At 42.5% G+C, this 25,634-nt stretch overlaps 1 protein-coding gene across 3 annotated transcripts in view; it reads left to right on the top strand.

Moving 5' to 3' along the window:
* Nucleotides 1-22,646, top strand: part of LPAR3 (lysophosphatidic acid receptor 3) — an 85,327-nt gene extending 62,681 nt beyond the window's left edge. For all 3 annotated transcript variants that reach the window (XM_053592761.1, XM_053592759.1, XM_053592758.1), the window contains exon 3: nt 20,644-22,646. In XM_053592761.1, coding sequence (XP_053448736.1) covers nt 20,644-20,972 — 329 coding nt within the window. In that variant the 3' untranslated portion in view covers nt 20,973-22,646. The remainder of the gene's footprint in view (nt 1-20,643) is intronic.
* Nucleotides 22,647-25,634: the final 2,988 nt, after the last annotated feature.

Below are 25,634 nucleotides of genomic sequence, written 5' to 3'. Positions count from 1 at the left end.
CATCAACAGCAAGAAAGGCAACACACAGAGCCTTGCTGTGCCCTGCTCCTCTTCTGGGTAATTTATCTGTAATAAGTCATTTAACCCCAGCAGCTGTGCATTCTTATTATCTCTATTTGACAGATACGGTAACTGAGGTGTGGGTGGGCTAATGGGTTATACTGCCCAGGGTTACCCATGAGCAAGTAGTAGATTTGGGACTTGAACTTGACACTCTGGCTCTGGAAACTGTGCTATTCAAACACAGCGCCGTATTGTCCCTCTGACTAATGCTGTTCTATTGTCAGACCACAGAGGCCTTTCCTAGATACTAATAAGAGGTAATGTCATGATCATGATGGTGACCCAGTGCTAGATTCCCTATATCCGTTCCTTCAGTCCTCACCAACTGCAAGAGGGGATTTACTGCCTCATTTTACAGATGAAGAAACAAGGCTTGGGAGGCATTACCCAAGTTTACCTAACTAGTAATCCGTCAGGCGTATCTGCATCATTAGGGAAAAATATCAAATTAGTCACTGTACATAATAATAAACACATTTGCTCCAGGAAAATAAAAAGGAATACTTTGAAGTTTCAATGTTTTTCCCAGGAGAAGAGAGAGGAGGCCCAAGGGACAAGAAGATGAGCTGTTTCAATATTGGAGTATGTGCTATCTTTAGTTCCACCATTTAAGTGAGATCCTATACCAGACTCCCTGTATTGAATTTAGGGTATTTAATCAGTCCCATATCCCAGACCAAGCTGATTTCTTTTTCTTTTTTTCTTTTATTTTGGGGGATTCATTGAGGGTATAATAAACAACCAAGCTGATTTCTAATTCAAAGAAACATTCCTTTAAACTTTGGTCTTGATGGTGGCTCATGCCCCTAATCCCAGCACTCTGGGAGACTGAGGTGGGAGATCACTTGAGCTCAGGACTCGGAGACCAGCCTGAGCAAGAGCCAGACCCTGTCTCCACTAAAAATAGAAAAGCTAGCTGGGTATTTTGAAAGGTACTTGTTGTCCCATTTACTCTGGAGGCTGAGGTGAGAGGATCGCTTGAGCCCAAGAGTTTGAGGTTGCTATGAGCTAGGCTGATGCGACAAGTACTCTAGCCTGGGGCAATAGAGTGAGACTCTGTCTCAATAAAACAAAACAAACAAACAACAAAAAACCTTTGCTCTTGCTCAGCATCTTTGCTCATCCTCAGCATTCTCAGGATTTAGAAGTTTCCTCTTCACTGGTTAACAATTTACAAAATACTTATTGTTGCTTCCATATTTTGACTTACTAATATAATTTGATTGATGGATAGTCAAAGTAACTTTTTAAAGAGAGGAATCTTTCAAACTATGATGTAATGTGGTTTAAATGTGTTTGATTTACCCAAATACAGAAAAACATGTAAAAAGAGACTCAGAATTCAGAATTTTCTGTTCTAGATTATAATAAACCATCCCAAAATGAGAGGGGGAGCCCCTGGTTTCCCAGGCGGTGGTGATAACAGTTTGTTTGGTTGACAGTTCCTTTGAGTGACAGGTGCACTGGGAGTTGTCCTTGCCTGATCTCAAGGGTGTTTGGTGTTTGCCTGTGATATTTGTTTGGCCAGGGATGGAGAGACAGATTGAGAGTACTCTTTCCCCCTAATAACTCAGCTCTTGAATTTCCTTCATGACACCCTCAAGCCCTATCTTCTTCATTACATCTTCTCCAATGACACCAACCTGTGATTCGTAAATAAGATGATGGTTATGGGAAGAAATGAGAAAAAAAGCACGTTAGAATTTTGCATTAGTGTTGTTACAGGCCTGTTTATGATTGACAGGTCAGATTGGAACTGTGAGGGACCTTTCCCACGGGATGGTTATCAGTATAGCTCTGTTAGCATAGACGGTCCTCATGTTTGAACTTGCTGTTCACCTTCCAGAATAAAGGGAGCGAAATTAAGTTGAATCACATTTTCAGTAGAAACAATGTCTTCCTAGAGACCTATGTTCTCACCCAAAATCTTGGAATGTTAATATCTCTCTAATGGGAATTTTTACCAATACTCTATTTTATCAATTCTGAATTAGATACTTGTATTATATATAACATAAAGCAAGTATGTGTATTTAAAGTATGCATGTGTGTATAGACGTATATGTATTTTACAGGGTAAAGAAAGTAATCGATTTTGTATTTTAAGATGTAACTTAGCTTATTTTCAAATACAGAGGTAGAAGAGGTATCTAGAGTGGTGGAAAAACTGGAAGGGTCTTGAAGAAATAATCAGAAGGACTAGAGACACACCTCTCCTAACCCTTGGAATTGGGAGGAATTGGTCGGGGCTTATGCAAGATGAGGCTCACAGTTTGGGAGGAGACCACTGGAAGTTCTTCTAAATATTAGCAAGGGTAAAAAGGGTATAAATTTCAAAGAATAAATGAATGAAAAGAAAAATACTACAAATTAAATTGCTCTATGTCTGGAATTGCCTATAAAGCAATCAAATATATGGGTGAAATAGGTTTTTATGAGTGACTTATAGCTCACATATATCGGTGTGTTTATAAAAGAGGATATTTTGAATTCCAATCAACCAACTTGCAAAGCTTAGAACAGAACTGGCTGTTGAGTAAATCCCTGAGGTGGGTCTCCCACCGTGCTGTGGCCTCACACTTACCTTGAGAGCGTGCAGAGTGACGAGGGTCACTTGCTTGAGAAATGTCCTGACAATAGATCGGAATGAGTCACTTTATGTGAAAACCCAGCAGGCACCACATTTAACTTTCCATTGGGTTACCTCTGTGTTTCCTCTTTGTGACATTTCAGCTTTCCTTTCCTGCTTCTCTGAAAATTGAGCCCGGTAAGCATCCAGTCTGATGAGATGTCCACGGTGAACATGGCCATGGTCGTGGCCTTGCAGTGGTCTCAGTCCAGCTGGCCAGGTAGAGGGATAATCCACAGATGGCATCTGAGTTGACATTAAGTGTGTGGAGAGTGCTGTGGGGTGGGGAATATGTGACTCAGTCTAGGGGAGAGTCACTGAGGAAAGCTTTTCAGAAGGGGTGACAAATGAGCTGGCCTGCAAAGAGTGACATGGTGATTGCCAGGCACTAATGGTGGCAGAGGGAAGAACATGAATGAAGAATGGGGCATCAGAACAAATTTGCCTCTCTCCTTCCTCCCTGTGGCTTTCCCTCTCTGGGTAGTGTGTGTGTGTGTGTGTGTGTGTGTGTGTGTAATTAACTAGAATGTGCATGTATTTATTTGGACAGAGGAAATATAATTACCTGGCAAGTCTAGTTATGATCAGAGTCTGCTTTTTGAACAGAACAATGGAGACACTGACCTTGACTCAGAACTTTTCTCCCTGGGAATTGCAGAAGGTTCTTCCAGACATCCCTGCCTCTGATGATTTTTCTTTCCCCTGAGATGTTATTGGCTTCAGCCAGCTTTCAGTAAAGGTTTTGCAGGTCTGAGGACTATAGTATCTCTGTGTGATGACTTTGATTTAGGGCTTAACTCTAAGGAAAGCTTTGCAGAAGGGGTGACAAATGAGCTGGCCTGCAGCATTTCTTCTCTCATTCCCAGGCTCTTGAGGGATACTTAACGGCATCACCGGACTGCTGCCCTGTCTCTCCCTACTTTCCTTTCCTTGTTATCTGCTTCTGTCCTCTACCTTATTTGGCCTCTTTCTGCTTTTATCCTTACTCTGTACATATACCACCTGTTCCCTCATATTCCTTCTATCATATTTTAAAAGTTTGCTCAGTACAACCTAAGAAAAGATTTCCAAGTAATGTTTATTTTTTTCTCCTTTTTCAGGTTACATAGTTTGTTCATTATAGTAAATTATTAACCAGATTGTGCCTTACCAATAATTTTCTTGTTCTTTAGCATGAGACTGACTCATGTGGTATTTTTGAAGTTCTTGGCCAGGCTTGGTGGTTCATGGCTGTAATCCTAGCACTCTGGGAGGGCAAGGCAGGTGCATAGCCTGAGCTCAGGAGTTTGAGACCAGTATGAGCAAGAGCAAAACTCCATCTCTAAAAAATAGACAAACCAGCCAGGTGTTGTGGCAGGCACCTATAGTACCAGTTACTCGGGAGGCTGAGGCAAGAAAATTGCTTGGACCCAAGAGTTTGAGGTTGCTGTGAGCTATAAGGCCATGACACTCTACTCAGGGTGACAGAGTGAAACTCCGTCTCAAAAAAAAAAGAAAGAGAGAGGAAGGAAGGAAGGAAGGAAGGAAGGAAGGAGGGAGGGAGGGAGGGAGGGAGGGAGGGAGGGAGGGAGGGAAGGAAGGAAGGAAGGAAAGGAGGGAGGGAGGGAGGGAGGGAAGGAAGGAAGGAAGGAAGGAAGGAAGGAAGGAAGGAAGGAAGGAAAGGAGGGAGGGAGGGAGGGAGGGAGGGAGGGAGGGAAGGAAGGAAGGAAGGAAGGAAGGAAATTCCAGGCATATGTCATTCATTATTATCAAATTATATTTCACACGAGCCTCCAAAGTATATCCACATTGAAGACCCTTTTCTTTCCTGCAGAAAGACCCCCAAGAAACCATTCTCCCAATGGGGTAAAAGCAAACATGCTCATCAAACTTTTAGATAGGCAGATGAGTTAAAGATCTGGGTTTACATAAAATCGAGTACTTCCTTTTTTTTTTCTTTTTTTTTTAATTAAATCATAGCTGTGTACATTAGTATGATCATGGGGCACCATACACTTGGTTCATAGACTGTTTGACACATTTTCATCACACTAGTTAACATAGCTTTCGTGGCATTTTCTTAGTTATTTTGCTAAGACCTGGGATTACACCTGTGGTGCATCTTACCAGGGTATATGTGAATCCTAAAATCGAGTACTTCCTTCATTCACCTGAGCATGAGAATCTGTTGGGAGTTTGCTAAACATTCAGATCCTGGGGCTCCCATTCCAGACTCATGGAATCAGAATCTCTGGAGGGGAACTAAATAGCACGGTGTCCTTGGAAAGTGCCTCGAGATGAATTAAACGGGCAAAGTCACTACTCTCCAGTTTACTTTCCAACTGGTGTGATGGCAGTTAGTAAATCAGTCTACCAATTAATCAACAAAATCATTGCAGGGAGTGATACAAGGAATTAAACAGAATGCTGTTTTAGGGAATAGCTGGGCTAGGGACTACTTTATATGGCACAAAGGAAATCCTCTCCAAAGAGGTACTCTTGGAGCTGAGAGAAGGAACTGTGAGAAGGAACTGAGGAAGTCAGGAGCTGGGAAAGAACCTGCGTCTGTCTTGTTGACATGTGTCCTGAGCAATTAACACTTCTAACATTGGCTCCTTGTAGGAGTTCAATACGTATTCGTTGGCTGATGCATGAAGTCCTGGACAGCCATGTCGTACCCATTCCATCATTGATATGAAAAGATGGAACCCAAAGAGTGCCGTTTTAAAGGGATGACTAAGTTGATGGGATTGCTATCACAAATAGGATATTTGCAGAATATGAAGAAAAGTAAATAAAGGTGAGCACGTGAGGAGAATAGGCCATAGTGGGCCATGGGACAGCTAAGGAGCTAAGTAACAAGGACAGAAAGAAAACAAGTCCAGGGCCAGGCACGGTGGCTCACGCCTGTAATCCCAGCACTCTGGGAGGCCGAGGCAGGTGGATTGCTTGAGCTCAGGAGTTTGAGACCAGCCTGAGCAAGAGGCAGAGTTAGATCCTATCTCTACTAAAAATAGAAAAGCTACTGGGGCACTGTGGCAGGCACCTGTAGTACCAGCTACTCGGGAGGCTGAGACAAGAGAATCCCTTGAGCCCAAGAGTTTGAGGTTGCTGTGAGCTGTGATACCAAGGCACTCTACCGAGGTTGGTAAGTAAGACTGTGTCTCAAAAAAAAAAAAAAAAAGAAGGAAAAGAAAACAAAATACATCCATGTCCAGAAAAGAAAACAAGTCCACATCGCTTTGGCCTTACGTACTGCCAGTTAAAAGGTTAATCAGTAATTACTGCCCTGTCATTGCAACTGAGCAGTGTGGTCTTACTCACGTTACTTTGTGTATTACAATGCAAACTTTTAAAAAAGTCTTTAGAAAAACAAAGATGGTGTTCCCTTGTATTCTTTTGAGGCAAATTATGGTAAATATCAATTCCAACTAGCTTAGGAAGAAGTTAGATGTTATCGCAAGTACCAGCAAAGGTATTACACCAGAATTTGAATGGTCCTCTGAATCACACCCCTGCCAAGTTAAAACTATCAATGTTTTTCATTTGGGCATTTTTCCCTCTTGGCAGCAGAAAACATAAAAAGGGAAAATGAGTTACCCAGAAGCTGGGTGTTTAAGCATTAGCAGGGTGTGCTCACGACAGAATGTCTCTGCAGCTCTGCGTCCTCTGCTCAGTCTGCTGCCCCTGTGAGAAGGTGAAATAGAAAAAAAAGAGAGAGAGAGGGATGTGTCTCCCTGAGTCCTAGTCAGCGTCCAGCTCTCAGATGAAACTTTCTAGCTGAGCTATAAACTACTTGCTGAATAAATTCTTAAAATTAGCCAATTGTTGTGGCAGGCCCCTGTAGTCCCAGCTACTCGGGAGGCTGAGACAAGAGGATCACCTGAGCCCAAGAGTTTGAGGTTGCTGTGAGCTATGATGACAACATGGCACTCTACCCAGGGCAACAGAGTGAGGCTGGTGGTCTCGAACTCCTGAGCAATCCCCCCACCTCAACCTCCCAGAGTGCTAGGGTTATAGGTGTGAGCCACTGCACCCAGTCCCCTCCCTTTCTTGGGAAGTGAAGCCTACCACCATCGGTGCTGTCACCCCAGAGTGTGTGATACTGGACAGCTGCTCATGATGGACCAAGAGCCAGTAGTCCCTAATCAGCTGAGGTGCCCACCCTATGTAGTTTGTTGCTTCTAATGTGTTATGTGGGCTTAGAGTGCAAGTATCCATGTCTGATAAGAGCTGCAAATGAATAAAGTCAGTAGCTCTCTGAAGAATGAAATCAGCAATAAAGCACATTGGAAGGCTTTGAGACAGCTGCTTGTGTTCAGAGGACATTTTCCACCTCTCTTGGGTGAGGTTGCCAAGAGCTTCTTTCATAGATTAAATAATTTCAGGGACACAAAGAAAACTCAGTTCATATCTATATGAGCTAATTTTAAGAATTTATTCTCTTCCATGAAGATAGAAAACTAACCCAGCGTCATTATGACTATTTAAATTCAAAACAGGAAAAAGGCCTGGCCGGGTGGCTCATGCCCATAATCCTAGCACTCTGGGAGGCCAAAGTGGGAGGATCATTTGAGCTGAGGAGTTTGAGACCAACTTGAACAAAAGCAAGATCCCATCTCTACTAAAAACAGAAAAAAATAAAACTGCTGTTCATTTAGCAACACAGTTTGTTGCGATCCTCCAGAGGACACGAATTCTAACTCTTATGGGGCCATTAGGCAGGGCGTCCCTACATCATCTCAGGTTCACCTGTGTGGTCCTCGTTCACCCCTCTGTCTCCTTACCTTGCCCTTCCCCGTGAGGAGCACAGAGCTTGACACTTGCAAATGCTCCCTGTGTGCTAGCTGAATAAACGGAATTTCTGAGAGCATCCTCTGTGCTCCATCAAGATAGCAGTTTCTGTTGGAATCATGTGACATGCATCTTAACTTTCACTGTGGGGTTCTCTCACATGTCACCACACGGAGCATCTGCTTTTGCCTTTCTCCTCCATTACATACATTGGACCATACATTGTCTGTGACTGAAGGAAGCTACGAGAGAAACCCACGATCATCGAGTGTAAGGGCCAGAAGGAAACTTAACCAGGCTTCTAGTCCAGCCCCACTAATATATAGGGGAGGAAATTGGGAGCGGGGAAATAGAATAGAATGACCTTTAAAAATCATATTGTAGACCTGGATTCCTCATTCTTTCTTAACAAGAATTTATTAAGCAGCTACCTGGGTACGGCACTTGGGTAGGTACTGGTGTCCCAAGTCAAATAAGATACAAAAGAAATCCCCCCCACTGAGGATGTGAGTCCCTCAGGGCAGAGTGCACAAATGGCATATGCACGTGTGAGCACACCCGCTCACACGGCAGCAGCTCATGCATCATTCTCCCACGTCTGCTTGTAAACAGCACCACGTGGGCACCCAGAACCAACACTTTCTGGAGGTTTTCTGTGTGTTTGTGTCATCCTGCTCATTTCATAACTGAGAAAACGAGGCCTGGGGAGGTGAACTGGTTCGCCCTTGATCATAACCAGCATTTCAACTCAGGATCTACTTGATTTCAAACCTATGCTCTTTTTACTGTAACAGGGATAGTAAACGGGTTTCATCTCAAGGACAGATTCCATTTGATTGCTAGAGGCTGCTGGGGGCGTGGTGCTGCAAAGGGTACGAGGTCTGATCTGGGCTCAGCTGCCACTAGCGCTGTGGTTGACTAACGACGGTGGCCATGGGTGTAGGATGGGAGGAGGTAGCCTGTTAGGACTTCATCATTGCTGAGCTGTATGCCATGCTGTGCTCCTTCCAGACCCGTCTCCCTGAGTGTCATTGTGCTTTCAGCCCCCTCCCTCAGTGCTGACTACCTCCCGTTCCCTTCCTCTGCACTCAGGGTGGTATTTTGTGCCATCTGGATGTTCAGAAGCTTGGGTTCTATTCAGGTCAACTCTCCTGTGCAGTGTCCCATGCTGCAGTCCTGGCACAATTTTTCAACCCATCCACGATATCACTTTTACGTTCCCCCAGGGCTCTGTTCTGTATTAATGGTAGTTTATGTGATAAAATATTACATGCCTACAGCTTCAGGTTTGCATGTCTAGGTGAGATACAACAGAGGCCTTCCTAATCAAAGGAATGCCTTCAGCAGGAAGAGTCAGATCCCAGGGAAGGCTGGTGGGGATCTGTCAGTCTTTAAGATTACCAAGGAGAATGGCTGCTACTCTGCCGGTACGCACAGCCGACCTCACACCTTCTCTTAGCTGCCAGAGAGCCCTTGATATAACAGTGAGGTACCAAGGTATTGTTAGACAATACATATAATGCTTAAAGTGGAATCTAGAGGTGGAGATGATGTTTTCTTACTTAAACAGTTTATGACTTCCAGCTGTTGCCCAGAGTTAAACCCTAGAATTAGGCCTAGGCAGTGGTTCTAGCTGGTATGCCTCTGCTTTAAATGTTATCTCATAACCCCTTGGCATTAAGATTCTCAGTTTTCCAAAGTGGACCACAAATTTAAAACAAGTGTCTAAAACCAGTTGTTAGAGTGACAAAACCCAGGAGTAGTGACAGGAGTGTGAAATAAATCATTTGTGGAATGTTCAACTGCTCATCGTCTTAGCATTTGGCTTTCTGCAATCAAAAGAAGTCAGATTTACTAAAAGTGTATATTTTCATTCCTTTCACATATGTGACAGTCTATTTTCTGAATCGTTGGACTTCCAAAACGCAGTGGGTAAATGAAAATGCCTTTGACCGCACATCACATCTGCAAGTGTTATTTTTAAATTGTTGAACAAATTCTTTAATACCGTAAGAGCATTTTCACTTGAATATTCTATGAATGTGTGACTTCCACATTAGAATGCTTCTAACCCCAAATAGATATTTACTTTGAAATTTGACTTGTAAAATTTCGTTTCCAATAAGAAGGAGCACTTTCCTAGGATGAGGTCTGCAACCTGATGTTTATGTAGAGTTGTAATTTTCTATTTTAGTAAATCAGACAGCCCTGTGGTTTGCTAGGTTTGTATTACTGCTTGTTCCCTTCTGCTTTTTCCTGGACGAAAAAGAAAGAATAACAGAGTGAACAGATTTAAAATATATCCTCCTGTTTGATGAAATTAGTAGTCCATGTGCCAGAGTGAGACTATTCTCTGTGAGTGAGTGTTTTTATCATTATGAATGTTTTATTTGTGTGCCCTTCATGGGTCAAGATTTTTTTTCTTAATTGCATGTGTGAATTTTTAAACAGAAGAAAATAAGGCTACAACTCTAACAAGAAGGAACAGAAGAGTTTGAGTCCTGAACAACAAGCTTCATGTAACTTGAGATCTTATATCGCCCAAACCCTAGGAATGCTGAGTTATCTTAAATACACTCCAGTGAGGAGCATTTCTCCAGAGGCAACAGTGTTCTCCCTTCTTGTTTCCTATAATGAGGAGATGAGATATTAGCCAGGGTATTGTTTGAGGTCTTTTGTAAACTTCCAAATCGGGGCAGGGAGTGGTTACAGATTGTAAACAATAATATTGACTAGGGACTTTGAAAGATCTTTTATTTCACTTGTCACCAAGATTTTTATTTGTAATTGTACCTTCCAAAGTGTTAGACACTCTTTAGTTTGCTGTTTCTGATTACCTTAAATTGCAGTCATTAAGATAATCATCTCAGTAGTGTAATTGAATATTCTAGTACACTATTTTCGCTATACTTTAAATATTAACATTGGACTCACGTTATTGATTTGTGAGTACAGCACCCAAACTAGTTTATTTAATTGCTAGAAGAAAGCTCACTTATAGTCTAATTGGACTATTAGTGAGTTTCTTAAACAGGTACTAAAGAACATAGAACATCATTAAGATAAAAAAAAATCATGGCTTCTTACTGATACAACTGACCTATTACTTGGCAATAGAAGGAAATGGGTTTGTTATCCAAGCTTAATCATCATGAGGACATACGCTCTCAGTAGCTGACACATGGCAGATGATTGCTTAGTAAATATTTATTAATGGAAGGACATATGGCTTCAGTTACCAGCTACTGTGATGACACCCACGTCAACATTTTAGTTTGGAGCTCTCAGACTTCTGCCCCACATTTCTGGCTGCCTCCTACATGCCTCCTGCTGAAAGAGCCACGTATCCTCCCAGTGCCAGTGCCTGGAACTGAACAGCTGTCTCCCCACCTTCCCCCCAACCCTGTGTCCCTGGTTGGTTATCGCAACCACATGCTACCCTGGGTTCTTTCCTCCTCTCACTTCCCAGACCCTCGTATTCATCAGGTTCTTCCTCCCTGGCCCTCTGATCATCTCCCTCTCTGCATTGCCACAGTCGCTGCCTTTCAGATCCTGATCATTTTCACCTGTTTGTAGCCAGTCTTCAGTTGAGTCTCCCAGCCCAGGCCAGTAGTTTCCCGGGGAGCCAGCCCTGGAAGTGCCTGGATCATACCCTCCTCAGTTTCTCTTTGGCAGGACAGGGTTTTAAGAAATCTGAATTTCAAGCAGATGGAGCTTATGAAGCAGGTGGGAGCAGACTTCCAGTTGCACATCCATTCTCTGTCCCGAGCACCTGAGCATCACTGTAAGCTTTGCTCTAAAATTTAAGATGTATCTACATCCCTGATTCAACATCCTCAAAGAACTACCATTTGATAGCAATAGGTGGAGAGAGGGTTGCTTGATTTTTTTTTTTTTTTTGAGATAAGGGGTCTCACTCTATCATGTAGGCTGTAGTGCAATGGCATGATCACAGCTCACTGTAGCCTTGAACTCCTGGGTTCAAGGGATCCTCCTGCCTCCTCCCAAGTAACTGGGACTACAGGCATTTTGTTCAATTTTTTATAGACAAGATCTTGCTATGTTGCCCAGCTGGGCTTAAGCAATCCTCCCACCTTAGCCTCTGAGTAGCTGGGATTACAGACACCCAGTTTACAGCAATAGTTTTCAAACTATGGTCAGTGGATTAGCCAGGGGTTCCTCGTGTGTGTGTGTGTGTGTGTGTGTGTGTGTGTGTGTGTGTGTGTGTGTGTGTGTGTGTGGCCGGGGGACATTTGCAGTGTGAAGTGAGGGCAAGTCCTACCATATGAGGTTTCATCTACACTCCTTCCATTTCTTTCTTTAGCCAGAGCTCTGATTTTGAAGTTTAACAAGGAAACTTTTAAACTTTTCCTTTGGGAAAAGTATTCCTCTAGGTAAAAAAAAAAAAAAAAAAAAAGGTTTGAAAACCACTAATCTATAGAAGTAGATTTCAAACTTTTAGATTTTTTTTAAAAATCAGGACCCACAGTAAGAAATCGTATATATTCTGTGTCACAGCCCAGCACACAACATGTTTTTGTGTGTAATTGAAATGAGTTTCATGAAATATACCCTTACTAAACTTGATGCACTCTGATATTTTCTGTTCTATTTCTTTTTTAAAAAAATTGCTGGTTGCAACACACTAAATTGATTTCACAGCCCACTGAGGGCTACTGGGTCTGAAGAAACCTTTGATCTAATATTTCTCAATGGGGTTCCTCTATAAACCATGGCAAATAGAAATATTTTCTTAATGCTTTCAAGGATGGTACATAACGCATACCAATCTAGGTGCTTGGGAAAGAAGTTAATTACATGCACAATGGATGCCTAAGGGCATTCAGACTTGATTCTCTGAATGAACTCCTGTTTGAAAAAGGCTTACTAGTGCCTGATCTATACAATAAATCCTAACTGTTGAGTATTGCACACAGGACCTGGCTCTGGCCCACATTCACCTTGGACTTTCTCTTACTTCCTCAATCACCTACCTGGGTTAAAATCACCCTGAACTATTTGGAACTATTCTTACCAGGTCATAGTCATTCATGCCCTTCAAGAGACGCTCAACCGAGTGTCACTGTAACTGAGACCTTCTTGAATAGTAGGTAGAACCACCAGATCCAGTTCTGTCCTTGTCAATACCTGAAAGGCAGATTGTACACTGTTAACATCAGCAGGTGCTGTAGCTAATACTGTACTCATCCCTGTGTCAGCTCTTAATTGACCCAACTCATCTTTGCTACTGAGTGTGGGGCGCTGTACTAAGTTCTAAGGATAAAAACAGATGAGGCAGAGCCTCCTTGCCTCTGGAGTTTATAACATGCCTCAGAGATAGGACATGTGTATTAAAAAACTATCTCCATTATAGCACAATGCTCCAGAGTTTGCATGGGGCAGTCAGGCCTGGGTTCAAAATGACTCTTCTATTTTTTGAGGACAAACTATGAAACTGCTCTAAAGTTTGAATTTGTTGAATGTCAGACTAGGATAACAATAAGAGGAGCAACCTTGTCAGGCTGTGAGTTTTATATGGGAAGTTCACACAAAGCCCTGAGCACACTGCCTGGCCCAGAGCTCTTGGGAAGGGGCAGGTGAAATGAAGCAGTAATGTGAGCAGAGCCTTGTGGGTGTTGTAGTTAGAATTTGCCGCAGGAGTTGATAGGAGGGAATGGTCCTTGTGGGTTGGAGAGATGGGACAGTTCCAGTGGAGGAGCTAAGCTGAGAAAGAAAAGTAGGCCTTAGATTAGGAGGTGGAAGGCATTCCTGGCTGGGCAAATCACAGAGGCCCAGAGGGATGTGTGCGTTTTGCCTGTAGACAACATTCACTGCTAGTATTTTTTTTTTTTTTCTTTTTTGAGTCAGAGTCTCACTATGTCACCCTGGGTAGAGTGCTGTGGCATCACAGCTCACAGCAACCTCAAACTCTTGGGCTTTAAGCAATTCTCTTGCCTCAGCCTCCCCAATAGCTGGGTCTACAGGTGCCTGCTACAACGCCCAGCTAGTTTTTTGTTGTAGTTTTGTCATTGTTGTTTGGCAGGCCTGGGCTGGGTTCAAACCCTCCAGCTCCAGTTTATGTGGCTGGTGCCCTAGCCATTCAAGCTATGGGCTCCAAGCCCACTACTAGTATTTGTATATTTCTTTATGTGTATGTGTTCAAACATTTTTCCACAGGCTGAAGACACTGATCTCTAGAGATTCTTATTTTCTCATTTTAAAGAATTCCGCCCCTTCTCTCTTTTCCATAGTTTTTTGCTAAAGTCTACACGAAGTCTACAATTTTGTCAAAGGGGCCAGATTGATTAAAGCATTGGGCTGAGTATAGAGAAATAGTTTACAAAACTGGCTGTGTATCCTCAACACCCACAAAATTTTCTGGTCCTACAGATTTCTACATCCCGTTCCAGAGATACCATTTATTGAGTCTGATATGAGACTGGGGAATCTGCATTACTGAAAAGCTCCACTGGTCATGTGGATGGCCAGCTAAGTTGGGGAGTCAGTTCAGAGAATTCTTCTTAATAAGTTTTCAGGCGATGCTGTAGCTCAGTGAATAGGGCGCTGACCACATACACTGAGGTTGGCAGGTTCGAACCTACCCGGGCCAGCTAAAACAACAACAACAACAAAAAAAAATAGGTGGGCATTGTAGCGGGCACTTGTAGTCCCAGCTACTTGGGAGGCTGACACAAGAGAATCACGTTAGCCCAAGAGTTGGAGATTGCTGTGAGCTGTGATGCCACGGCAGTCTACCAAGGGTGACATAGTGAGACTCCGTCTCAAAAAAAATAATACTAATAAGTTTTCAGACATATCATCATATAATTATGTCTGAGGAACAAGTCAAATTTGTTTGAATTTTATGGGGAGTTGAACCTCATAGTTTTAAAGAAGTTGGCAATTTCTACTTGGAAAAGAGTTCAGGAACCACCTAGCACTTTCAGTTCAGAAAAATCTCTTTTCTTTGTACATCTCAAGATGAACTCTGGACGATCCCAGCAAAGGAAATGCCCTGGTCAGAGTAGGCTCCCTCCCTGCTGAACAAAAGATTCCTCTCTTAAATACCTTCATTTGCTTAAAAAGAAATGTTGTGGGTGGCACCAGTGGCTCAAGGAAAAGAGCACGGCCCCATATACCCAGGATAGTGGGTTCAAACCCACCCGGCCAAAACTGCAAAAAAAAAAATAAAAAAAGAAATGTTATCCCCAAATTCTTCCTCCTTCTACTTCACCATTTGTTTGGAGTGAAATGGGCCAGGATAAGTCTGTGCTTCCTCTCTCTGTGATGGCCCTTCAAGTTTTTGGAGAGAATTAACAACATGCTGTGTCTTTCTTTAGCCTTTCCCTCGGAAGAAACATACCTCATTTCTTCCACTGGTTCCCGCATGGACACCTCTGGTCCCACTCCTATTGGTTAATGCCTAATTTTTTTTTAAGTGAGCTGGGCTTGGCCTGAACTCATTCTTGATCCCTGCTGGTTCCCAGCAGTCATAGTCTGAGCACTGAGGCTAAATACTCACAAGACACTCCTTCTAATTTTCTCTTCTAGAATTGAAGATCTATAGAGAATCGACTAACTTATATTTTCCAGGATCTGTCACACACACACACACCCTCTCCCTCACTTTTAAGAATTACTACAGTTTCCCATTTCTGTGTTTCTGACATCTCCACAGAAGATGTCTGACATCTAAGAAGTGTCCAAGATGACAGATTCCCAGGACCACAACCATTCCTGACACTTCTTTGCCTTTTAAGATTTTTTTTGTTTGTTTGTTTTGTGTGTGTGTGTGGTGGAGAGGGCATTCATATCTACCTGCTGATAGACAGTAAAAACACCCAAAGAATGAACTGTTGGGTATGTCGTGCCTCCATTCTGAGACGTGTGTGGAGCCAGAGCTTGGCCTCCAGGCAGGGGATTCTCAGAATGGCCGTGTTTCCCAGGGTCACTGCCAGGGAGTGTGATCACCAGCTCAAGGCCACATCTCTGAATCACCCACCCTCCAGGTTGGCAGCCTGGTGTGCGGGGCCTGTTCTTGCTTTTTGTTGTTCATTGGAAGCAGTATAAAGATAACGTCAGAAGGTATTTCTATTTCTCTTCTTACCCCAGGGCCGGCCAATATTTTTGTTGGATTTCCCCCTTCCTTCCTCTTGTCTTGTCTCCTTTTTTCTCCTCCTCTCTCCCTCTCTTCCTTCCCTGTTCTCCTTCCCTCCCTTCTTTCCTCATCCTGCCAGAAAATCCTTCTCTTGGCAAACCAGGGAATGACTTACGATGAAGGCAGCTTCGTAGTCAGGTATGACACACTATGGAGGGTCTTTTGAGTCTGAAGCACCACTTCCTCCCACTTTGCCCCCTCTAGAAATAAGCTGTTTTGTGGCCGATGGCTCCTAGCATATGGACAGGAGCACAGGCTGTAGCCAGCCTGCCTGGGTTCAAATCCTGGCCCTGCCATCTACCAATTACTTGCCCTTGAGCACACGTGTGTATCCCGTAACTTCTCTGTGCCTCTGTTCTCTCAGGTTTAAAATGAGGGTAGTGTGGGCGGCACCTATGGCTCAGTGAGTAGGGCACTGGCACCATATGCTGAGGGTGGCGGGTTCAAACCCAGCCCCGGCCAAACTGCAACAAAAAATAGCCAGGCGTTGTGGCGGGCGCCTGTAGTCCCAGCTACTCAGGAGGCTGAGGCAGGAGAATCGCCTAAGCCCAGGAGTTGGAGGTTGCTGTGAGCCGTGTGATGCGACGCCATGGCACTCTACCGAGGGCAATAAAGTGAAACTGTCTCTACAAAAAAAAAAAAAAAAAAAATGAGGGTAGTGTTAGTACCTGTTTCCAAGAGTTGCTATGAAGATTAAATGGATTAATTTCTATAAAATGCTTAGAACTGAACTTGACACAAAATCATTGCTCAGTACAAAGTTTGTCAAGTTTTTATTGGATGATTATCTTATGCAATTCAATGCAAAAGGCAAATATATATGAATTACCATATTACAAAAAATAGGGCATCAATTTCAATATTTATTTAGAGTGTTAAGATCACTTGATTAATTCAAGTCCAAGTTTCATGCTGGGGGGAGAAAATTTTCATGATTAAAAAAGAAATCGTCTATGGCCATACCACCCTGAACGTGCCCGATCTCGTCTGATCTCGGAAGCTAAGCAGGGTCGGGGCTAGTTAGTACTTGGATGGGAGAAAAAAAAGAAATCACATCTGAGAAAATGGGAGTGGGGTTTTAGGAAAACATTGGCAGTTTACTTTTGCCCTTTTTTGATGTGTGTGTATTCTTTTTTTTTTTTGTGGTTTTTGGCCGGGGCTGGGTTTGAACCCGTCACCTCCAGCATATGGGACCAGCACCCTACTCCTTGAGCCACAGGCGCCACCCAGGTGTGTGTATTCTTTATCACTCAGACAAAACTGTATAAAATATGTGTAGATTTTAAAGGATAACACATAACAGACTAAAAACTAAGAATATCTGTGTACTTGCCACACAGTTTCATAGAACATTACTGATATCTTTACAGCCTCCTGGGAGGCACCCAAGAAGCCCTCCCTTGTGTAGAGATATCCATGTCGTCAATTTTGTGTTAATCATCTTTTTGCTTTTTCTCAGGCTTTTAACATATATGGATGTAATGTTACACATCACATTGTTTATATTCCCCTATTTTTAATAGGTGAATTTTTATTATAATTTTTAATTCACCAATTTGACATTGACTTTGGTCAACCCTGTCCCACTTTTTTCTCCCTGCTTTCTTTTGTATTAAGATCTTTTTTTCCTTTAGTTTCATTTTCCTACTTTATAACATTATAGACACTTACGTATTTAACAAAGTATAGTCAGTGTTTTTCTCTGCTTCCCATTAACACAAGGACCTTGGAACACTCCCACTGAGATTTCTTTGGCATTATGCAATTTTATATAGAAAGTTTTATAGGTATAACTTTTGATATCTATCTTGTTTCATTCTTCTTTCTTGACAAGGGAAGCAAAGAGAATAAAAGCGTTACAGTTACGGGAAATACAGGCTATTAGAGTAGGCAAATATCATATAAACTAGTGTTTTTTTAAACTCTTTTGACTAAGCCTAACAGTAAGAAATACAGTGGAACCTCCATAGTTGACCACCTCTCTATCTTGACCATTGAATTTTCATAGACCGGACATGCACCTCCTGTATGTAGGCCTAGTTCCTCATGTTGACTAATTTGTTACCGTCTCTTGGGTGGTCAACTTACAAAGCTTCTACTATATGCTTTACTTCATAACCAATGAACACATAAAAATAGTTTATAAAACTAAAACAATACTTTCATGAAACAATACTTCACTTGATCTATCTAATATACTCTGAGCTATTGCATTCAAGCTTTTTTTTAATTTTAAGTAAATTTATTTCGGGTTAATATGAGGATACAAGCAATCAGGTCAAAATATTTGATTTTGTCAGGTAGAATTCATCTTGTGGTTATGTCCAACACACAAAAGGTGTCCCAACCCACCCCCCACCCCATGCCCATTCAGTGAGAGCACACCAAACCCCTCCCCCTCCAACTTGAATTCAGTGAGAGCACCCCAACCCCATCCTCCCCACAACTTGAATTGAAATGAGTATTTTTCCTATTTGGGCAGCATTGGGTCATCTACTAGCTTCATGTTAGTAATGAGTATATTGAATATTTGCTTTTCCATTCATGTGGTACTTTATTAAGAAGAATGTGTTTCAACTCCATCTAGGATATTACAAAAGATGTGAAGTCACCATCTTTTTTAAAGACTTAATAGTACTCTATGGTGTGCATGTACCACAATTTATCAATCCCTTCCTGAGTCGATGGGCATTTAGGTTGTTGCCACGTCCTGGTGATTATAAATTGAGCTGCAATAAACAATCTATTGCAAATGTCCTTATGGTAAAATGATTGTTTTTTTCTTCTGGGTAGATGCCTAGTAGTGGAATTGTGGGATCAAATGGGAGATCTAGTTTGAGATCTTTGAGGATTCTCCATACTTCTTTCCAAAGAGGCTGTATAAGTTTTTAGTCCCACCAACAGTGGAAAAATGTTCCCCTCTCTCCACATCCATGCCAGAATCTGCAGCTTTGGGACTTTGTAAAAATGTTCCCCTCTCTCCACATCCATGCCAGAATCTGCAGCTTTGGGCTAATCTTACTGGGGTTAGGTTATGATTTGATTTGCATTTGTCTGGTGATTAGGGATGATAAGTGTTTTTCCATTTAAAATAAAAATAAAAAAAATAGTCTGAGCCCATTCAATTGATTGCACATTTACTAAGGGATTCTGACCCACAATTTGAAAAACCCCACACCTACCCTAAATTCCTCAGTTTACAGCTGAGGAAGTCAAAGCCCAGAGTTAGGACATAGGTATCCCAGAAGTGTTCAGTAAGTGAAGAGTGAGGGACCAAATCTCTGTTCTCTTATATCTGAGTCCTGTTCTTTATTCACGTATATCAGCCAGAACAAAAATAATACAAGATGGAGAAAACAGGGAGCCACTGGTGAACTGCAGTTACGGATGGAGGATTAAGCCCTCCTGCCATCTGCTAGCCTCTAATTTGGGGAGAAACAAATCATATTTCTCACAATAACCATTGCTCGGTGAGCCCAGCACAGCCCTGGGCACCACCTCTCATCACCTCTGACCCACACAGACACCCCCCATAGTTGGTTTATTATCTTGATGTTATAAAGCAGGGGGTGGTGGCTAAGAGCAGTTAGTAGTTTGCCTAATTTAGGCAGCTTCCAAGGTGGGGATCTGTGCGTGCCTGTCTCACCGCAGAGCTCCTGTCACTTCTCTGTAAGGACTTGGCTTGCTTAGCATGACATCTCTCAGAAGGAAGATGAAGCAACGAGAGAAACACTACCTGGGACTAATTCTAACAAGTAGGAGTAACGAGTTGGTGATATGGTTTACAGATGTACTTGTTTATTCTGTCTCTTCTGCTAGCATTGCAGCTCCCTGAGTTCATGGTCCTCACCTTGTCTGGTACAGCTCCTGGCACATTATAAGCTTGAAATGAATGTTTACTGAATGGATAAGCACGTGCCTTGAGAAATAAAAATGCTGGGAGTGAGCAGCCACATCACACTGCAAAGGTGGGTCACGTAGTGGCCAAGAGCACAGCCTCTGGAGAAAGGCTGCTCGCATTCAAAGTCAGACATCTCCTAAAAGCTAGTCGGTCACAGGCAAATTACTTAGCTTCTCTTGTACCTTGGTTTTCTGGGAATAATAATAATGCCAACCTTATTGTGTGGTCCTCTAAGTTAATCAAGGAAAAGCCAGGGGCGGAGACTCATGCCTAAAATTCACTCTGGGAATCAGAGAAGTCATTTACATCACCGCTTGGCTAAGATAAGCACAGTATAAAAAGTTCTGTTACTGTTACCTGAAGTTATGATAACTCAGTGAAAGGATACTGAACCTATGTCTCATTTTTAGGAGAAAAATACCCTGAGGTCTAGAGGTGAGATAATTGTCTTCCAGTGACTACAGACTCCAAAGAAACTACCATTCGTGTTCAATTGCAGAGACTAAAAAGTACATTTCCAACTAAGTCTTGGGGAAGATTTATTTCTGACCAAAAAACATCTAAATCCAGGGCAGATGATTAAGCAGATGGCCTGTGAGTATGTCAAAAAGACTCTAGTGCTTACTAATCACCAGCATGGATTTATGCAACTGCTAAGGCAGAATGAGGAATGCAATGTGCCTTATTTTCAAGTAGGCATTTAGCACATCTGGTTTAGAGGACAGCAGAATATAGAGTTAAACACCTGGCGTCTCCCCCTGAAGTGGGCCTCAGTTTTCTCATCTGTCAAATGTGGGTAATTAGTGCAGCAGCTCCCGTATGGTTCAGAGAGCTGACAGATCGCCTGTCTGCGGCAGGAAAATGGGATAGGGATGGGGGCGATGGGCGCGCCTCATCATCCCTGACCTGGGTGAGCAGATGAGAAAGTGAAGTAGACTGTGGGTGACAGTCAAGGAGGTCCCAAGTCCGGGTCTAAAACGCCCCAGGTGAAGGGCGTCATTTGCTTTGCAGGGGAAACGAATGTGGAGAGCCCGGGCGCCAGTGCCTGCGGGCTGGGCGGGAGGACCCTGAGCCGCAGCCCGAGGTCTGAGCCCTGTGGCTCGCTCTTCTCTCCTGCAGGAGCCTTCGTGGTGTGCTGGACCCCCGGCCTTGTGGTGCTGCTGCTGGACGGCCTGAACTGCACGCAGTGCGGCGTGCAGCACGTGAAGCGCTGGTTCCTGCTGCTGGCGCTGCTCAACTCCGTGGTGAACCCCATCATCTACTCCTACAAGGACGAGGACATGTACAGCACCATGAAGAAGATGGTCTGCTGCTTCTCGCAGGAGAAGAGCCTGGAGAGGCGCCCGTCCCGCGTGCCCTCCACGGTGCTCAGCAGGAGCGACACGGGCAGCCAGTACACGGAAGATAGTGTTAGCCAGGGCCCCGTCTGCAGTAAGAGCAGCTCCTGAGCTGGGGGCGCCTCTCTGCCCGCCGCGTCTCCTCTGGGGGTGTAGTAGAGAATGGAGGGCTACCTGTCTCCCGTGAAGCACAGGCACAGTGTTATTTGAGGTCTGAATGAATCACTGCTAGGGTTGGTTTTTTTCCCATACTCTAAAAGCCTGGGCAGTAAAGAGATGACACGATACATTTAGAAAGAGGGGACAGCGTAGTGGGGTCCTGCTTGCTGTGCTGGGAACTGGCACAGCCCCTCCAGCCCAGGCACCTTTGGGGCTGGCCCCCTTCTTGGAGCCATTCTCTGTGTTTCTAAAGGATGTTGTTAAAGGGCTTAGGCCAAAATAAATAATTAATAATGTTACTTGAGCCACCTTAAGTAGCTGCTTGGAAACCCTGTATAGTTTTCTCCGCATGCATTTGACATTTCTAGAAATGCTTCCCTAACAATAGTTTTATCCTCCAAGAAACTATGGCCAGTAGCTAGGTGTTCAATAGGAACCTAAGGACAAATCAGCGAGGGCTCCAGATTGAACTTAACTTTGTAACTGAAAAAAACATTCTGAGGAAAGCCACTTAACAATAATAACAAAGGCGCTGGCCCCATATACCAAGGGTGGCGGGTTCAAACCCAGACCCGGCTGAACTGCAACCAAAAAATAGCCGGGCGTTGTGGTGGGCGCCTGTAGTCCCAGCTGCTCGGAGGCTGAGGCAGGAAAATCGCTGAAGCCCAAGAGCTAGAGGTTGCTGTGAGTCCTGTGACATCATGGCACTCTACTGAAGGCAGTAAAGTGAGACTCTGTCTCTACAAAAAAAAAAAGAAGAATAACAAAAAAGGTAAACATTCAAAACCTCATTTGAAGTGAAAGAAAGCCTTGATGTGGTCCTCTAAGCCTGCACACGTGTGTATACTTGTACAGTTTAACTTTGTATTTGGAGACTGCAAGGACAGTCATGGTAAAGCCAAGCCACTGGCCATCTCGACTTTCCAGTCTAGGACTATCGCTGTAGAAGTGACCTGTTGTGCTCTAAGACAATAGAGAAAGAGGCAGTCCCTTGAAAATAGACATTTTTATACAGCAGGGCGGGAGGCCTATCCATAGCAGGCCGATGCCTTTCATTAGCACCAAAGATGAAGCTGGACTCCTGCTCGTATTTTCAGGTACCTCCACACCACTGATGAGATGTCAGATTTAGTGTGTGAGATCATCTCACATCTCATTTTGCCCCAGCTTTTCAATATACTGCTGGTACTTGTTTTACTTGTGAACTGAATTTTGATCTGGGTTCTATTTTGAACTTATCTCCTTCAAAGACCCAATTGGCAGCATGGAAAGCAAATCGGCAGAAAAGAAAAATAATGTTTCATACACATAGGTTACTGACCAAAGTTTTCTATGTAAAGCACTTAGAATATATTCTGATTTAAGATAAGAATAACTTTAAGGCGGATATTATAGTATTTATGTAGTTTGCAAAAAAGGTTTACATTTTTTTGCTATTGTGATGTAACATTTATGTGCAAGAACTACTTGTAATAAAAGGATTTGAGAAGTCATGCTTTTAGATATAATAGCCTAAAATAGAGAGTATTGTGATTTGAAAGTGCAGATTTCACAAACTCTGTGTAGTAAGTGGGTCTATCTGACACTTATATCAAAGCTCCCTACAAAATAAAATGTTAAAAGATCTGTTCTCTTGTGGAGGTGCATTATTGCTTTGTGCATTTTCTAAGTAACAATATAGTTTGCAGTAACCACAGCACACACTTCTATAGCAGAAGAGAAATCAAATTTGCCATGAAGTACACACTCTTGATGTTTTATGTAAGCCTTTTAAATCTACAGCTGGCCAAAGGGTGGAGAATTGAAATTGAATTCCAGTCCCCGAATAGCTACTAAGGGATCTTTAAAGGTTTTATTTTGAGGAAAGAAACATTTTCAGTACCCTGTAGCAGAGTGCCATATTCAGAATGGTGTCTGGAGGGGGTCCAAAGTGTGGAAACTCAGGGAGGAATATATAGCTTTTGTTTTTAAAACACATACATTTCTAGGGAAGTCATGTATTTTTAGAAATGACAAGTGCCAGAGGTCACGGAGCTCACTTGACAAGCCTAAACTTAATTGGAGGAGAAAAAAAACCCAAAATAAATAATTTTCCTCCTCAAATCCTCGGATCCCAAGATCATACTGAGACCTTGAATCAAAGGATGGGCTGCTGTAAGAGATTTCATTTTTTTCTTAGATTTATAGCACTGTCCAAAGTGTTCTGATAAATGTGTATTGGTGAGAGACTTAAGTCCATGAAGACACCCTGCTTGGAAAGAAAGAAGTTTTGGAAACAAATTGTTGAAATTTACTGGTGAATTTTTTCCCAAGTGAATAGTAGGCTTGGACCCGGTTTATGGAGCTTTAGAAGCCCTAAGCATGGAAATTGTCAAAGAACCCTGCCCTGATTTGCATAATTCTAAATAAAAATAATACTAAACCATAAAATAAATGTAGCCCTCCAATAGAGTTCCAACTTTTCCAGATAATCAGCACTTAGATGCTTTTTGTAAATGCCAAAGAAATCAAAATTCAGAAATTGTGGTGCCCTGGCTTCATGGAGTGCGTGCTCAGCCCATGGTTGAATGGTCCAGGACCAAGGGCCAGCAGAGCAGCTGCCAGACGATCAGGCAGGCGCAGGGGTGCGGCTTTCTTCATCTGTGGGTGTCACCCCATGGACACAGACCACAGGTTGAAAGCATTTTGTGCTGTTAGCTCATTAATCCTCTAATCCTTCTGGGAGGGGGATGATAAGATTCCTTGGCACTCTTTTTTAATTAGCTGGACAGGTATAATGAAGATAAGCCCTGAGAAGAAATCCATGAAGGTGACTGAGAGATAAACCCAAGCCCAGAGGAAAAATGACCTACACAATGCATTTCACTGGGTACTAAGAAGAATTAAAAACGCACAAAAACAGTTCTGAGTTCTAGGAGGCTTAACAGAGAATTATATCCCCTTGTGGACCACTCAGTGTGATGTTAAACTGGAAACCCCTAAGGTCCATCCACTTTTACATGCTGTCTTTCAGGCATAGAAGTTGGGGGTGGTGTCAGGTAGAGCAGTGATTTTCAACTGATAGATGTGCCGTGAAAATTTTTTAAGAATATTAATTAAATTATTTTCAAAAGAAGTTCAAAGTATAGTAAGTATATTCTTTCTCTTTTTTTCCTTTTTTTATGGTTGATATTCTTTCTTTACTCTTTCATTTTTTTGAAAATAAAGTGTGCTGTGGAAGTTTAACTATAGGTTCGAGTGTGTCATGAGATTTTAAAAAGGTCAAAAACACTGATGTAGAGGTATGAAAAAATTTTTAAATAGGGAAAGCTGAATTTGGCAAGAAAGATGCTCTCCTAAATAGATCACATCATCTAAGATACTTGTAGTTTAAGACTAGTTTTCAAAGAAAATAAATCTTAGATGAGAAATGCTATTACTGTGTGGTTTTGATCAGCCCTAATGCTATATTTTATATTTTTAGAGAGTGTTCTCAGCTAAATTAACAGATGGTAAGCTGTTAAGGGCAGTTACTAAGGGTTCAGGGTGTTTTATCACCTATAACTTTTGATTTGAAGGTTTATAGTGTAATCACACAACGGTCACTGAAATCATTTGTGGAGGGTCACATCAATGAAAATGTGGATCATGTCATACTGTGTGACCCAGCACCTCCATGTGACCATCCACGAACACAGTTTGCAATTCATTGGGCCAGCCTGTTTCAGAATTTGCAGTTCTTGGCACCTTTTTAGAGAATTGAAATTTTATGCAGCAAAACTTCATAATATTTCTCTATATCAGCAACTTCAGCTTTGAAAAATTCAAACTTTCATAAAATGTGAAGGAGCCTGTACTGTATTTGTTATTGAGAGCCTGCACATTATACATTAAGTAAGGTATATTGGAGAAAAAAGGGAGAGGCAGCCTGTCACAAGCCCAGATTACATCTTTGTGCATATTAGAAAATGGTATCTCTTTCTGAAGACATTGCATCTATTGGAAAAACCATACTGCTACCTGCTAGGAAACTGGGCTGGTACATGTGCCTGTCCACAGGATGATTGGCGCAAGTTGAGTTGGGCAGTTCACTCCTCACACAAATGTGTATGAGGACTGTGTTACAGAAAGCACTGGACTGATATTCGAAATACCTGAGTTCTGTTCTGCCCTAAACTGTCTATGAAACTCTAAATACTGATCTCTTAAATGACAGGTTTAAATTAAATTATCTGTAAGAATCTCTCCGGCTCCAAATTCTAATCCTATGCATCATCTCCTACATGGGAATCCTGGAAAAAGCCCAAGTCTTTGGATTCTTTCCATTTCACTCTTTGCATAGGGATTTCAGAGAAAAGAAGCTCTATTTTCTTTCTTTTTTTTATTGTTGGGGATTCATTGAGGGTACAATAAGCTATGTTACACTGATTGCATTTGTTAGGTAAAGTCCCTCTAGCAATCATGTCTTGCCTCCAGAAGGTGTGGCACACACCAAGGCCCCGCCCCCTCCCTCCTTCCCTCTCTCTGTTTTCCTTCCCCCCCATAACCTTAATTGTCATTAATTGTCCTCATATCAAAACTGAGTACATAGGATTCATGCTTCTCCATTCTTGTGAAGCTTTAATGTGCATAAGA

Source organism: Nycticebus coucang, chromosome 5, assembly GCF_027406575.1.
Source record: "Nycticebus coucang isolate mNycCou1 chromosome 5, mNycCou1.pri, whole genome shotgun sequence".
NCBI classification, from domain to species: domain Eukaryota; kingdom Metazoa; phylum Chordata; class Mammalia; order Primates; family Lorisidae; genus Nycticebus; species Nycticebus coucang.
The sequence above is the reverse complement of the archived record's forward strand: the minus strand, read 5'-3'. Positions and strand labels throughout refer to the sequence as shown.